Genomic DNA, 16284 nt, shown 5'->3' on the forward strand with positions numbered 1-16284 from the left:
CTCCTTTTGTATTCTGCCTTGAACCGCAAGGTAATGGCGGAATAGAAATCACTAATGTAATGTAATCTCTTGCTAAACTGTTGGAACCTTCTTCTTTAAACATGCTAATTCATTCCTTAGTGATATCACAACACTCTTTATAAAGGCATAACGGGCATAACAAAAAAAAGAACTAAGACGCCACCAAATTGTGCAAAACATTGCAATAAAAATTATATTTAACACTAAAAAATACGACCACGTTTCCCCCCTCTTGCGCAAAGCACATTGGTTGCCTGTTGAACACAGAATTAGTTATAAAATTCTATTTCTTACATTCAAGACATGCCAAAGTAACCAACCTGAATTTATCAATAGCTTACTAATTCCCTAATTGTCCATCTAAAGCACAGTTCTTCAACTGCCGGTCCGCGGACCGGTGTCAGTCCACAGAAAATTCATGCCGGTCCACGCAGGACCGGCGAGATGGACGCTGTTAAATTTCCTGCCCTGGTGGTGTTTGCGGAAATCTTCTGTTCCTCCCAGCCTCAGGCGATCAAGACAGGCTGCCGACGTCGGCCATTCCCTCTGTGAGTCTCGCCTATGCGGAAACAGGAAGTTGAAACAAAATAGGCGGGACTCAGAGAGGGAAGGTCCCGACGTTGGCAGCCTGTCTTGATCGCTGCCCCTGCCGAGTCGCCGAAGAGGGCAGCGGGGAAAGTGCAGGCAGAGAGGAGATGGTCAGTGTGCGCGGGGAGGTCAGCATGTCAATTGGGGCCATCAGCAGCGTTTGTGCTGAGAGTCTGCCTACGTGCAGGATGCGGCGGGTAGTGGCCTCCGGCTTGTCTTGGGCGGCAGGGCCTGCGGTGCAAAGCTGTTTTTGCCGGCTTGGGGGGGGGGGGTCGCGAATGTGCAGGGCACAGCAGGAGTAAGATCATGGGGAGCCTTCAACAGTGGCTGTCTCCTCTCCTAGCAGCTCTGTACTTACCAGGGCAGTGATTCACTTTAGCAACTTCCCCTTTCCTCAGAGGCGGCAACGGACCCAAGGCTGCCTAAGTAAATCACTGCTGCAGGCAAGTACTGAGAGCTGCTGGAAGGAGAGGAAGCCACTGTTGGAGGCTGGGAAGCTGCTGGATAAAGGGAGAGCTGCTACTGGACCTGGAGGGAGGTAGAAGGAGAGATGCTACTGGGAGGGGAGGAGGGAAAGGGATAGGAAGAGAGTTAATGTTGGATAGGGGGAAGGAGGGAAAGGAGAAAGGAAAAAGGAAAGAAACAGCTGGCAGGGAGATTACAGGTGGGGAAGGGGGTCAGGGTGGAATGGAGAGATCAGATGAGGGAAAGGGGAGAGACAGAGGAATGAGAAAGTAGAGAGAGATTGATGCTGGAAAGGGGGTCAGCAGAGAAATGAGAGAGGGATAAAGATGCTAGATCTGGTGTAGGAGAGATAAAAATGAAGAAAGCAGTGAAGCTGGAATGAATGATGTAAAAAGGAGAGAGGAGGCTGGATGGAAAGGGGAGAGGGGCATAGAAAGAAGTCAGATACATATGGAAGGGGGAGAGGCCAGACAGTGGATGGAACGGGCAGACGCTGGAAGGAAGAGTGGAAAGAAGATGAAAGCAGAGACCACAAAAGGTAGAAAAAAATCATTTTATTTCTATTTTGTCATTACAATATATCAGATTTGAAATATATATCCTGCTAGAGACATAACTGGGGACTGCAAAGCCTAACACTATTCCTATCATGTGTGACTGCAGTATTCTGTTAGCATGATATTTCTGTGTAGCATTCTGTAATAATTTGGCTTGTTTAGTTTTCTTGATAGTAGAGGAGATATATGTGAAGGGGAGGGGAGACAGGGGTTTTGCTGGTCCTTGCTCAGAATATTTATATTTATAAAATGACAATTGTACAGAATATTGTTTCTTTTTATACTTTAATAAAATATGTTCAATATAAAATCATAACTGAGGCTTGTGCAGATGGGATCAGATGGCTTGTGGGGACCGAGCTTGCGGAGACGGGACAGAAATGTGTTTTTTTATTTTGGTCTTAGTAGTTTGCCAGTCCACAAAATAATTTTTTTATTTCTGCCGGTCCACGGGTGTAAAAAGGTTGAAGAACACTGATCTAAAGCACTTCACTCTATGACACAAAACCTTTTTGCAGTTCCATCTCTAAAATATATTAACACGATAAGATCAAATAACTTTGCAGTGACTGCGCCATCCCTTTGGAATTCTATTCCTAATTACCTTCGTGAAGAATTCTCTCTGCTTCATTTTAAAACAAAGCTGAAAACATTTCTGTTCCAAGATGCATTCGATACCTAATTGCCCTTGTAAGGGCTAATCACATGCTGACAGCAATAGGCAACATCCTTCCCCTCCCTGTCGTTTTTTCCTTAATTGTTCTCTTTTCCCCTTTTTCCATCTGTTCCCGTCCGTCTTTGTTTGAGTTTGTCATGTAGTTTTTAATTGTCAAATACTAACCTTATTTTATATGTTGAAAGTCTGATTGAAATTTATAAATTTTAAATTTTAAATAAACTTGAAACAAGTTATTTCACAGTCCATTTACACTGGGTGACATAATGGGGGCAATCATTATAATAAAAGGGGAAACCATTAGCGAAATGATTCACTTTTCCCCATAAATTCTAATCACTTCTTCATTCTTAAGTGCTCGGGCCTAGAATTGCTCTCCCAATATTGCCTTTAAAAGAAACCATTAAGCAATCATTTTCACTAGAGAATAACCTTGATCTTGCAAGAAGTGTTATCTAATAATGTAAGTGCATGAAGGACACAAGTGTGTTTTGAAAAGAGGTAAATGCTGCCCCAGGGTTGGAGAGAAAGTTACTCTGCACCTGGTAGTTGGAACTGACTGTAGTTCAGGATCTCACTTGTAATTTCAATAAAGAGTTCTGTCCTCAGTTGAGATTGGTTGGAGCACACTCAAATTCAACATTCAAGATGTGTGACTCATGTATCACCAGGCTAACACCCCCATTCTCCTTCAATTCCATATCATATGGGCAAGGCACGGGAAAGAAGGGTATTGGTGCGATACTAGTGTTTGGCAGACTGGGGAAAGTGTGGCGCAGTGGAGGGGAGAGTGTGATGCAGTGGTCAAAGCTACATTCTCAGCACCCTGGGGTTGTGGGTTCAAACCCACGCTGCTCCTTCTGACCCTGGGCAAGTCACTTAATCCCCCCATTGGTCCAGGTACATTAGACAGATAGGAACAGACAGGGAAAAATGCTTGAGTACCTGAATAAATTCATCTGAAACCATTCTGAGCTTCCCTGGGAGAACACTGTCGAAAATTGAATAAATAAATAGCGTGAAAAGTTTCAGCCTCTGATCACCAGAGCTGGTATTGTGACATCACAATGCCTTATTCCACCAATGCCTAAGAGCCAACCTCATCAGTGATGTCACAATGGCTTGAATGTCCTATACTTGGCTCACTTTCACTACATTTTGATTTCTAGAGTGGTAGCAGTGGTTAACTCTACAGCCTCAGCACCCTGATGTTGTGGGTTCAAATCCTATGCTGCTCCTTGTGACCCTGGGCAAGTCACTTAATCCCCCCATTGCCCCAGGTACATTAGTTAGATTGTGAGCCCACCAGGACAGACAGGGAAAAATGCTTGAGTACCTGAATAAACTCATGTAAACCGTTCTGAGCTCTCCTGGGAGAACAGAATAGAAAACTGAATAACTAAATAAAAATAACCAGGATATATTTCAATGCCATCAAAATAGGCCATTTAAGGAAAGTATTCGAGCCCTTCTGTCTGGGATGACAGTGGCGGTAGGGAACCAAAAGGTATCACTGGAGAATCCAGATTTCCTCTTTAAAAAATAAAAAAAAAAGAGTACACCTGGCCCCGCCCCACTCTGCCCTCAGCCCCACCCCCACAGGAACCACATGCTTCTTTCCCCGAACTCAGAGCTGTGTCTGGATGTCCTCTGCGCACATGCGGATGTCGACGTAGTGATGTGACGTGCATGCTTGATACTGCATGTGATCTCGGTCTTGTGACCCCACAACACGGTACTGCTGCCCTAAGAGTAAATTTGAGATAAGAAATTGCCCTTATAGCTCACCCCAGGGAGAATGCGGTATTCAAATCCAAGCTAAAACCCCACTGTTTGAAGCTGCTTTTAACTCTTAACTCTCTCACTGTCCGTTACCTTTACCCATCATATCAGTCCTTCTGCTAGAAACCCCCCAACCTGAGATGTCCTGTCTGTCTGTCCAAATTAGATTGTAAGCTCTTCTGAGCAGGGACTGTGCTGCATACACCTTTCAGCACTATGGAAATGATAAATGCTAGTAGTAGTAGCCTGCTCCTTCTGACTCTGGGCAAGTCACCCATTGCCCCAGGTACCACTGTTAGAATGTAAATAGGGTTACTATATGGCTCCAATGGAAATAAAACCCGAATGTCTCAATCCATCTTCCTTTTCCTGGAGCCATATGTAACCCTAGATTGTGAGCCTGCTGGGACAAATAGGGAAAAGTGCCTAAGAGTACCTGATTACTATTCTGTGTATTGTAAACTAGAGAATGACACGGTGACAAAATTCATCACCGCTCCCGTCGCCGTGGATAACCGCGGGAAACCATCTTCATGTCATTCTTTAAGGAGAGAGGGAAGAATCAGAGTATGAATGGCCACAAGCTTTGCTTTGAAGAATGCTGGTGTAGAAGGACCGAGGTTGAAACAGACACTAGAGAATGACAGTCTCTGTTATCCAGAGCAGATATTGTGATGTCATAATGCCTCATTCCACCAGTGCCTAAGAGCCAATCACATCAGTGATGTCACAATGGCTTCATTATCCTTGGCTCCCATAAGAATCAGAGTATGAATGGCCACAACCACTGACCCGCAAGCTTTGCTTTGAAGAATGCTGGTGTAGAAGGACCGAGGTTGAAACAGACACTACAGAATGACAGTCTCTGGTATCCAGAGCAGATATTGTGATGTCATAATGCCTCATTCCAAAGTGCCTAAGAGCCAATCACATCAGTGATGTCACAATGGCTTCATTATCCTTGGCTCACATAAGAATCAGAGTATGAATGGCCACAACCACTGACCCGCAAGCTTTGCTTTGAAGAATGCTGGTGTAGAAGGACCGAGGTTGAAATAGACACAAAAAAATGACATGGGATTATTTCCCACGGTTATCCGTGGGGACGGGGACGGTGATGAATTTTGTCACCCTGTCATTCTCTATTGTAAACCACTTTGGGTGAATCTTTTCATGAAAAGGCAGTTAAATAATAAATTTCTATAGCACTGCCAGACATAAGCAGTGCTAAACATCAAACAAGTAAAAGACAATTCCTGCTCAATAGAGCTTACAATCTAATCAAAACAGGACAAATAGGGGTTAGGAAAATTCTCACCAAAGGAATGATAAAACAGACAAGGGGACTTTACAGGAGAGAAAGAGTCGGGAGTAGAGAATGACACGGAGATAAATTTTTCCCCCGTCCCCGCAGGAACACATTTTTCCTTCCTGTCCTGGAGAGTTCTTTTCCTGCCCCTACTCCGTTCCTGCAAGCTCCGTCCTCATCTGCGCATAAATCATAAGGCCTGTGTGATTAAGGCAAAGCTTACAGGAGTGGGGCAGGGACAGGGACAAACCTTGTGGGGACAGTGAAATTGAGTTCTTGCGGAGACGAGGAAAAATCTGGCCCCCGTGTCATTCTCTAGTCAGGAGTTAAAAGCCACCTCATAAAAGTGGGCTTCTAGCCTAGGTTTGAATACTTCCAGAGACACTAATGTGTATGTTATTTGTTTGTTCATCTTTTTTTTCCTTTTTCTACTTCTTTTTCCATTGTCACAATGCCAAGTGATGATTGCAATTGAATAATTTCTATAAATATATATGTTTTTAAAATTGGTCTTTTCTAAAGGGAGGGAGGTTTTAAAATTGTAAATATACATTGGAGGATCTTACCTGTGACTGAGGATCCAGGCTGAGATAGGAACTTTGAAAGTACAGTAGGCGAACATTGGTTTTCTTCCAGAAGTTTCTGCAGATGTCTTACGTACGGGGGCAACTGATGTGACACTTCCAGGTTTTGGTTTCACGCCACTTTCATTGTAGTTGCGTGTGGTTTGTTTAATAAGGGGCTTTACAGAGGTTTCTTTTTTTTTTTTTTTTGTAACTTTATTTCAGTTTGAAGGGTGCAACAAGGCGTTCTCTAGGCTCGAGAACCTAAAGATCCACCTGCGAAGCCACACTGGGGAGAAACCCTACCTCTGCCAGCATCCCGGCTGCCAAAAAGCTTTCAGTAACTCCAGTGACCGTGCGAAGCATCAACGAACGCACCTGGACGCTGTAAGCACACTATATAATCTCCTTTTTACACTGCCGTGGACACCGGCCTTTGTTTCAGCATGCAGCCCGTAGAGAATGAAATCTTTATCCTTTTTAAGCTCCGCAAGCAGCGCATCTGTCTAATGTAAAGAAGCCATTCTGGCTGACCCAAGATTTTTATTCCACAAATCCAAAAGAGAGTCATAGTGGGGCTTTCGATGAATTTCAATGATGTGAGGAAGATAATTTGCAGTATATATATGTGTGTGGTGAATTTTTGTATTGTTTTAAATTATGCATGTGATGTTGTAATCCGCCTTGTATAAAGGCAGAATATAAAAACCAAACTATAAACTATACAATGTATAGAGCTGGGTAGATGAATTGATTATAGATGGAAAAATGAGAGTGACCCAGTTGTCTAAAGCAGTGTTTTTCAACCTTTTTACACCTATGGACTGGCAGAAATAAAAGAATTATTCTGTGGACCTATGGTTGAAGAACACTGGGCTAAGTCGTGGGCCAGACCCCGCCCATCTCTACCCAAGCTCCACCCCAGACCCCGCCCCATAATACTATTAATTGCACTTTGCACGTCTGGTGCCTCATCTGGAAGCCTTCCCTCTGACGTTGTAACGTCAGAGAGAAGGCTTCCGGTTCAGGCGCAGGATGCCCGTAGGAACCACTGCCCGTGGCTTTGTGCACTGAATCAGTTAGGAAAAGGGAGCTGGCTCGAAGATAACGCCGCATCAATCACACCGTGGACCGGCGGTTGAAGAACACTGTTATGGGCCTGATGCACGTGCTGGCCCTGTGGACTGGCAGGAAATTTCTGTGGACCGGCACTGGTCCATGGACTGGTGGTTGAAGAACAGTGGTCTAAAGAAATATGAATATCTGTGGTTAGCCTGTTGGTGGCCTTTTTGAAGCCATGCCATTTCCTGTGGGCATCCATGAATTGCTGGTGGGAGCTTGCAGGAAAGGGGCTGCATCTGGAGGACCTCTGCACATGTGTGGATTTTAGCACGCGCAAACTTCCGGGTTTTGGAAATCCCTCTGGGACATGTCCGGGTTTTCCTGGTCATCTGGTAACCCTAGAGATGTTTGATATATGTTTGCATATATTTGTTCTGTGAACAAGGATAATGTCCATATATTGTCAGAGAATAATTAAGTTCTAGAACGCGTTGCCAGAGGATGTGGTAAGAGCGGATAGCGTAGCTGGTTTTAAGAAAGGTTTGGACAAGTTCCTGGAGGAAAGGTCCATAGTCTGTTATTTAGAAAGACACGGGGGAAGCCACTGCTTCCCTAATCTTTGTAGACTTCTTGGGGTGAGGGAGGTTCTTTCATTTGTTAGCTTGTTGTTGTACCTCCTCCATTTAGGGTTCTATTTTTTGTCTTGCCTTGTATCGATAGCATGGAATATTGGTACTCCTTGGGTTTTGGCCAGGTATTAGGGACCTGGATTGGCCACTGTGAGAACGGGCTACTGGGCTTGATGGACCATTGGTCTGACCCAGTATGGCTATTCTTAGGTTCTTAACCTGTTTCAGGGTCTTGAGAAGCCAAGTTGTCAGCTACCGGAATGTGATGTAGCAAAGGGTAGAATCTTTCACTGTAGGCAGGAGTCTCCTGTTTTGAATGTCTCTTCCCTTCCACCCTCCCCAACACAAGCGTGAGAAACTCCCACCCAATGCAGGACCCTTGTGAATTCACACTCACTTTCTTCTTTGCTGGCATTGCAAAAAACGTTCAAATCTCACAAGATCAATAGCAAGTTTAGCTGCTGCGGAGTGAAGAGCAGGGGAGCAGGGGAGATGTGAAGGAGCATTAAGGGGTGGACCAGGGGGTTAAAAATCTCCAGCTAAGACATTGATCTCCCTAGGTGACTGGTATACTGAAAATGAGATTGAGAGCAAGAGAAAATGAGGAAGTGTGACAGGGGGGAGGATAGACAGGACGGTGGATGGGGGGATATAACCAAGCAGATCTGGTATTCTTTATTTGTAGCTCTCATCTTTCATTTATTGGCATTACAAGCGGACTGACTCAAAATCACAGAGGAATCATTCTAATTTAAAACGACAAAAGATATTCTGCAACCAAATTATACAGTAAATATTTACTTTGAAGTTGATGGTGTGGATAAAAAAGATCCCTCCAGTGCAAGCACTGCCATAGAGTAAAGTGGTGACCATGTGAATTTAATCAGAAGCTTCTGGGTCAGGCATTATGAATATAACTGCATTTTTGGGAGCCCTGCAATGTATTTTAGGCTTCCAGTTCAATTGGATCCAAGCTCTGCTTGGGGTTACAGTACTAATAGGCCTCTATTCACTAATGCCTAGATCAGTGGTCTCAAACTCAAACCCTTTGCGGGGCCACATTTTGGATTTGTAGGTACTTGGAGGGCCGCAGAAAAAATAGTTAATGTCTTATTAAAGAAATGACAATTTTGCATGAGGTAAAACTCTTTATAGTTTATAAAACTTTCCTTTAACAGTTAAAAGGAAAGATATATAAACTATAAAGAGTTTTACCTCATGTAAAATTGTCATTTCTTTAATAAGACATTAACTATTTTTTTTCTGTGGCCCTCCAAGTACTCTATTTTTTCTGCAGCTCTCACATTTAAAGTTTAATATCTTTTCTTTCTCAAAACTGGCACATTTCAATCACTATATTGAAAATAAAATCATTTTTCCTACCTTTGTTGTCTGGTGACTTTATTTTTCTGTGCTTTCAACTATGTTTCCAGGGCCTTCTTGTCTTTTGACTGTTTTTCTCTCCGTCTTAACTTTCTGCCTTGCATCCATCTTTGGCATTAACTTAATGTTCAATTTTTCTGCTTTCTTTTCAAAATCTACGTTTCCATGTCTTCCCTTCCCTTCTATCTCTTCTTCCATCCCTATTTCCATGGTCTGACATCTTTCCTTCCTTTCTCTCCCTCCCTCCTTCCTTCCTTTCCCCTGGTCTGGCATCTGTCTCCTTCCCTTCCCCCATGCCCTGGCATCTATCCCTCCCCTCTATGGTCTGATATCTCCTTTCCTTCCCTCCCTCCCATGAATTTGGCTTCTTCTCTTGTTCCTCTCCTCTCCCTTTTCCTTCCTTCCCTCTCTTTCCCCAATTGGATGCAGCAGCAACAGAAGCAGCATTTCCCTTCCCCCTTTAATGTGCAGGAGAGGCATTTCTCTTCCCCTTTCCCTCCCTCTCCCTTTCCCTGTACAGCAGCAGCAGCATTTCCCTAGGGCCCCCCTTTCCTATGTAGCAGAAGCATTTCTCTTTCCTCTTCCCTCCGTTCTCTTCCTTGTGGAGCAGCAGCGTGTCTGGCCGGCTCGTTCCGTTCAAAGCTGCGGGTGGTGGCTCCTTGCGAGATCCGTGCCTGCGTCTGAAGCCTCTCTGATGTTGTGATGTCAGAGAGGCTTCCGATGCAGGAGTGGATAGTGTGAGGAGCCCCAACCCGGGCTTTGAACGGAACGAGCCGGCCAGACACGCTGCTGCTCTAAAAGGAAGAGAAAGGGGAAGAGAAATGCTGTTGATCGTGTCTAGACTGCGGGCCACAAATAAAACTTGGAGAGCCACATGCGGCCCGTGGGCCGCGTGTTTGAGCCACTGGCCTAGATGTTTCAACTCTTCTTTCCTACCCCTGAGTGAGCCTCAGTCATTGAAATAACACTCCGTGGTAAGGGGTAACGAACTTGACCCTGATATGTCTTTGCGCCTTTAGCCACTAGGTGTCACCATTGTCTGATGGCCATTGTGTGATGGATGAGGTGCTCTCCCCTCCAGAGGCTGTAAATCTTCATCTCTGTCACAAAGCCACACTAGGCTAGCCCAAAGAGCAGAAGCAAACCCAGATCCTCTGCGTGGCGGTACATGAGGCTCCTGATGTTTATTCTTTTAACAGCTAAACATGTCAGACCATGCAGCATTAAGGAATGTGTAAATATACAACACAAAAGGTCCAGCTGAAACAAAACCATGCAGAGGAAAGAAACCCAGGCACGTTTCCCAAACCAAAAACCCTTTGCCAATACTGTTTCATTGAATGCAGAAAAAAAAAATTTAAAACTATTCAGCCTTACTTCATAAACACTATAGAGACCTCTTTCTCGAAACAAAGCTATGACGTCTAACTGCTGGAAGTTAGTAAGTGGCAACACGGGGCCCTATTCACATATGTAATGGAAAATTTAACAATTCACATTCACTAATCAGCAATAGGATGCATTATTTGTCAATCACACAGCTTAATGTGGAATTTGTTATTGAAACTCTTTAAATAATAGATGCGATATATGCAAAGCAGCTCATTATTATGCAAAATGGATAATATAACTTGTGTTAAACTTCACTGGCTGTGTTATTCATGGAAAGAGAGCACACACATCAAAAGGCACTACCGTTCTTCCCTGGGTGTGCTAGGTCACTGACGTGAGGTATTTATGCTCTCTGGGAGCGAATTAAAGGGGCTTGGACTAAGAAAAAAGAATAATAAAGGATACTTTCCTATTCTGAGACCCTGTCAAAAGCCCTCCCCATCCCTGATACTTTATGAAAGTCTTTGCTCATTCCTCTCACCCTCCCAATCTTCCCCGAGCACCTACTGTGGATCTTTCCTGGTAGTTTCCAGGGTCAAAGTACTTGCCTTATCCCCTTAGCAGTGGCCTGTGGTGGCATAGTCCATTCTCGTTATTCACAGTAGTATGGTTCATGAAAATGTTTAAGAAATACGAAATCACAAAAAACGAAATACAGTCACTGTGGAAAAATAGAGGTTATGTTACAGTAGTACACCTTATGCCTCAAAACTATTGGGAGAAGGAGTCTATTCCCCCCATACTAGAAGACTTTCTCCCTGCCATCAGTTCACCCTCTCCAAGAAGAATGGGCAGCGTTCCCCTCCCTCTCTGAACAGACACCACCAACCACCTCCGAATCCAGAGGAAGAAGCCCAAGCCTACTTTGTTTCCCTGGTGGTCTAGAGGTGCGTTGGGGCAAGAGAGATTCCCACTCGCTCCTTCCCATGCTCTTTCCAGTCTCGGAAGCCATTTTCATTGCTCAAAGAGTATGGGAAGCAGTGAGTGGGAATCACTCCTGCCCCAATACTCCACTAGACCACCAGGGAAGCAAGGAAGGACTGGTGTCCTTCCTCTGCATGTGAGAGGGGGTGTCTGTTTGGGGAGAGAGGGAGAACATTGCCTATTCATGGTGTACATCCAAGGGTGCTGAAGGAACTTAGGGAAGTTCTGGTAGCTCCGCTGACTGACCTTTTCAATGAGTCTCTAGAGTCGGGAGTGGTACCAGAGGGCTGGAGAAGGACGGATGTAGTCCCTCTCCACAAAAGTGGAAGTAAGGAAGAAGTAGGGACTTCTGTGGTAAGCAAATTAATGGAAACACTTTTAAAACAGAGCATGATGAAGTTTCTGGAATCCTGTGGATTGCAGGACTGGAGGCAACATGGATTCACTAGACTAGAGGTAGTCTTGTTAGACAAATCTGATCAATGTCTTTGATTGGGTGACCAGAGAATTGGAAGAGGCAGTGCACTAGATGTGGTGTATTTAGATTTTAGCAAAACCTTTGACAATGTTCCACGCACATGTCTAATAAATAAACTGAGTGCCCTTGGGATGGGTCCCAAAGTGACAAGCCGGGTCAAGAACTGGTTGAGTGGAAGGCGACACAGGGTAATAATCAATGGAGGAAAGGGATGTTACTGCGGATGGGCAAACTGGATGGGCCATTTGGCCTTTATCTGCCATCATGTTTCTATGTTTATTGTTTAGGGGGGGGGGCTGACGATGGGGGAAAATCTCCCAGTTCAGGGGCACCAGTCTGCAAATATGAGAATACAGCAGCGCGAATGGGGAACATTGGTTGTAAGTGCTGCAACCGTGGATACACGAAATTGCGCATCACGAATGTGCGGATAATGATAATGGACTATACAACTAAGGGTCAGAGTTAGGGTTAACATATTTGTGAAGTCAAAAAAGAGGATACATAACCCCTGCTCTGCCCCGCCCCACCCACATTGCCCTACCCTGCCCCTTCCTCCCACCAGTCTCACCCATGCCCTACCCCACCCTCACTTTTTATCCATTTTCTTAGTCGCCCCTCCCCCATCTTCTGTACCCTTTTAGTACTTCTATCTCTCTCTCCCTCCCCCCGTTCTTCCAACCCCCTTCTCCTGCAGGCGCTTTCTCACACATACCCCCAGCAGGATCTGATGGCTTGGCCTCTCTCTGTCCAGCCACCCACCCCAGAGTTAGGTATGGCTATCCCCTGACACCCACAGAAATTTACTCTTCGGGCTGCTGGCAGTGTCAGCCACCTGATGCCCTGGACACCTTCTCTCTGCAGCATCCTGTCTGAGCAGGAATAGGAAGTCTTGAAAAGAGAAGACTTCCAGAGCAGACCAAAGGCCGCAAGCTCACCTGGCTGACACTGCCAGCAACCCAAAGAGTGAATTGCAGTGGAGGAGGTAGGTGGGGAGCCATACCTGACTCCAGGGTGGGGGGGGGGCTGGAGAGAGAGGCCAAAACTGGGACAAACTCCCACAAATTTAGGAAACTGTCTAGATGCCTGGACAGTCCTGCCAAATAGGAGAATGGGGGAGGGGCATTCGAGGGTAGGGAATGACTCTTAAAAGGGATTGGAGTGGGGCTTTTGGTTCCTGGGTAGAGATGGTTTTTTTGTTACTCAGTAAAAGGCTTCTAAACAAGGGTCCTGGTTTGTTAGCTTGGCATGCCCTTAGAGGGAACTTCTCAGTGCTAAGGGAGAATCGATTTTCTTGACATGCTTATGCCTTTCTGTCTGTATGCCTATTGTTTCAGAAAATCCTTTCACTTTAACCCTTCTTTCTCCTTTCTCTTCTGTTGCTTATAACTGGCCCCTGCAAAATCTTCAGAAAGGTACAGTAATATTTTTTAACTAACCATGCATCTGGTACCAAGCGGGGATGACCTTCTCTGCTGTCTTGCTCGTCTTTCTGCCTGTGTAATCTCATGGATGTAGGGGTTTCTCATTTTTCTGCACCCAATGCATAAAATATCCTTCTGCTAATAAAGGGCATTCTGTAAGGATGGCACTTTTGGATTCTGTAAATGGGTGCCTCTATTTAGTTTCCCCAGTGAAAGTCTATTCTATAACAGCATCTGGACACATAAGACCAGATTCAGTACACTTTGCCCTCAGTCTTCGCGGGTTCAGCACTGGCGACTTTGATTATTCATGGGTTCCCCCTCCGTCCCCCCCTGGACTTACTGTTTAAAAACTACAACTTAGGGCCAATTTTGATCCACCACCTACTTAGGGCCTACTCTGACCCATCCCTGGCTCCCTCCCACCTCCCAGACCCCCTCCACAACTTACTTTTTAAAACCTGGTGCTCTAGCGGTGAAGCAAGGCAGGAGCAATCTTTGTACGCTCTTACCCTGTTCAGATCTGCAGACAAAAATGGCTGCCGTGAGACAATAGCAGGAACTCACAGCAGCCATTTTTGTTTGCGACTCTACCTGGGCAGGAGGGTACAAAAATCATCCTGCTCTGCTTCACCACTAGACCACCAGACTTTATAAAGTAAGTTGTAGAGGGGGTCCAGGAGATGGGGATTGGTGAGAGTCAGCCCTAAGTAGGTTGTGGAGGAGTCCAGGAGCCAGGAGTGGGTCAGAGTTGGTCCTATAGTTGTTTGTGAATTTTTGTTATTCGTGGGCCGGCTTTGCCACTATCTCATGCAAATATTGAGGGGGGAAGTGTAAATGGTGCTCAAAAATCAGCGCTCAGTGTTATTCAATAAAGGTCGCACGTAGAGAATAGCATGTAGCGCCAATTCCCATGCAGAGATTTGGACATCAGGATTTAAGCTTCCTGAAACCAGGCACGCATCCCCAGTATCCTGTAACACTGTGCGCAAATTTTCAGAATGCTCCTGACTCACACCTACCCCTTCCTTTTTGGGTTACATCCTTTGAGATTTGGAAGCCCTGCATGCAAATCCTAATTGGTGCCAAGTAATGTCAGTAATCGAGTTCCAGCGCCCATTTACTGCTGTTAATTGGCTTGTAAGCCAATTAAGTTGCACACGCATTTCAGGATCGGAGGGTTACATTCCATCAAAAAATACTAGTGTAACCCAGTATCAGCGCACCTTACATTTATGGTATGTTATGTGTTGACTTAATGTGAGGGTAATGCTGAAAAGTTCGTCCTAACCAAGAGAATGACGTGGATATGGTCCAATCAATGATCTCAAACAGTGTCAAAAAACATAGAATTTTGTTTCTGCAAATTGGCACTTAACGAAATTAGATAACACTCTTTTCAGCTCAGAACTTAAGAAGTTGGTTGGTTGGGATGCAAACTTTCTGACACCCCGTCATATTTATCTGCAGTTACACCAGCCATAGAACTGGTCACCCAAAGTGGCAGGGATGTGCACATAACTTACAGTGTTCTATAAGCCACACCCATGTCCTATCCATGCTCCGCCCATTGATACATCCCCTTGCATTTATATGCTATGTACACTTGTCCTTTCAGATTAGAACTAGAGTCCTGCTGGCATGTAAATGCAGGCGCTCAGTTATAGAAGTATCCCTTACCTTGCCTAGCATACCTGACAGCATTTATATATGAAGACAATTAATTTTGCCTCCCCAAGGGCCACAGTGTGCTGATTATTTATTTAGTAAGATTTATTAACTATTTATGAAAATATTCACCCAACATGGTGTATTGCAGGTGTAGCTGGACACGGTCAGCTTGCATTGTTTTTTTGGGGGGTTTTTCTTTCAAAATACAGTATTACAAATAAAATCTGCAAATGAAAAAAAGGATCTTTGCTATTGCATAATCCATTTTGTTAATTTGTGTGAACCTTTTGCAGTGTGTGAATGAGTTCAGGCTGCAGAGTACAGCTGGCATCCTGTCAGCCTTGTTCTGTATAGAGGTAGTGGGAAAATGCTCAGAGATGTTAGATTATGTTTCCACATAAGTTATAGTCCCTAGATGTTTGCTATTATCAGACATGTTACTGGAAGGTGGAAGAAGTAATAAAGGCTAACGTCTTTTTTTTTTTTTTTTTAATTTCCCCCCATCCCTAACCCATGTACAGAAACCATATGCTTGTCAGGTTCCTGGATGCTGCAAGCGCTACACTGATCCCAGCTCGCTGCGAAAGCACGTGAAAGCTCATTCCACCAAAGAACACCAGGTGCGTAAGAAGGTAAGATGCCAAGCGAAGACCCTGGCGCCTTTCCAGTTCATTGATATGGGTGATTGATTGTACTCTGTGTAGGGAATTACTCCCAGCTAATGCTGCTGAGTTGCGGAGAGGACCTGCTTTATTGGTCCACAGGTTACACCCCCCAAACTGTAGGTGGTGCTGCAGACTTTTGGCAAACTCTATGATTTTTGTTTTTCTTATTAAATTCAAGTCCTTGTTCCCAGAGTTTAACTGCTCATTCTGTAAATCTTTGTATATAGAATGTATGTCTGCCATTTTTCTCAGAGTGTTTACAACCCATGTATTGGTTGGGGGGAGAATATATTTCAAATTACTTGCTTATTTAGTATGAGCTACTATGGCACATCTTTAAACATAAGTACAAAGCAATAGTTGGCATAACAGTTTGATGGAGCAAATTTTCCGAAACAAATGGCGCTTGTCGAGGTCTGTGGATTATTATGTACTGGACTGTTTGGATTACATTTTCCTGAACACCAAGAGGGGCATAATCAAAAGAAACGTCTAAGTCCCCTTTTGACCTAAGTCCCTAGACGCAGAAAGTAGGCAGCAGGGAAATGTCCATTCTCAAAAAAAATGTCCAAAATTAGTTTTTTTTTTTAAAGAATGGCCTACCTCAACATTCAGCAATGTAATCACCCAGACTGCCACTACTTCTATCCTTACCACACATTCCCGACCCAAAAATCTCCCAAGTCCAACAAAAC

At 44.5% G+C, this 16284-nt stretch overlaps 1 protein-coding gene across 3 annotated transcripts in view; it reads left to right on the forward strand.

Moving 5' to 3' along the window:
- GLIS1 (GLIS family zinc finger 1) overlaps positions 1-16284 on the forward strand; it is a 243432-nt gene that overhangs the window by 164463 nt on the left and 62685 nt on the right. For all 3 annotated transcript variants that reach the window (XM_033916799.1, XM_033916801.1, XM_033916802.1), the window contains 2 exons: positions 6187-6348; positions 15446-15556. In XM_033916799.1, coding sequence (XP_033772690.1) covers positions 6187-6348; positions 15446-15556 — 273 coding nt within the window. The remainder of the gene's footprint in view (positions 1-6186; positions 6349-15445; positions 15557-16284) is intronic.

The sequence above is a fragment of the Geotrypetes seraphini genome, chromosome 12, assembly GCF_902459505.1.
Source record: "Geotrypetes seraphini chromosome 12, aGeoSer1.1, whole genome shotgun sequence".
Taxonomy (NCBI): Eukaryota; Metazoa; Chordata; class Amphibia; order Gymnophiona; family Dermophiidae; genus Geotrypetes; species Geotrypetes seraphini.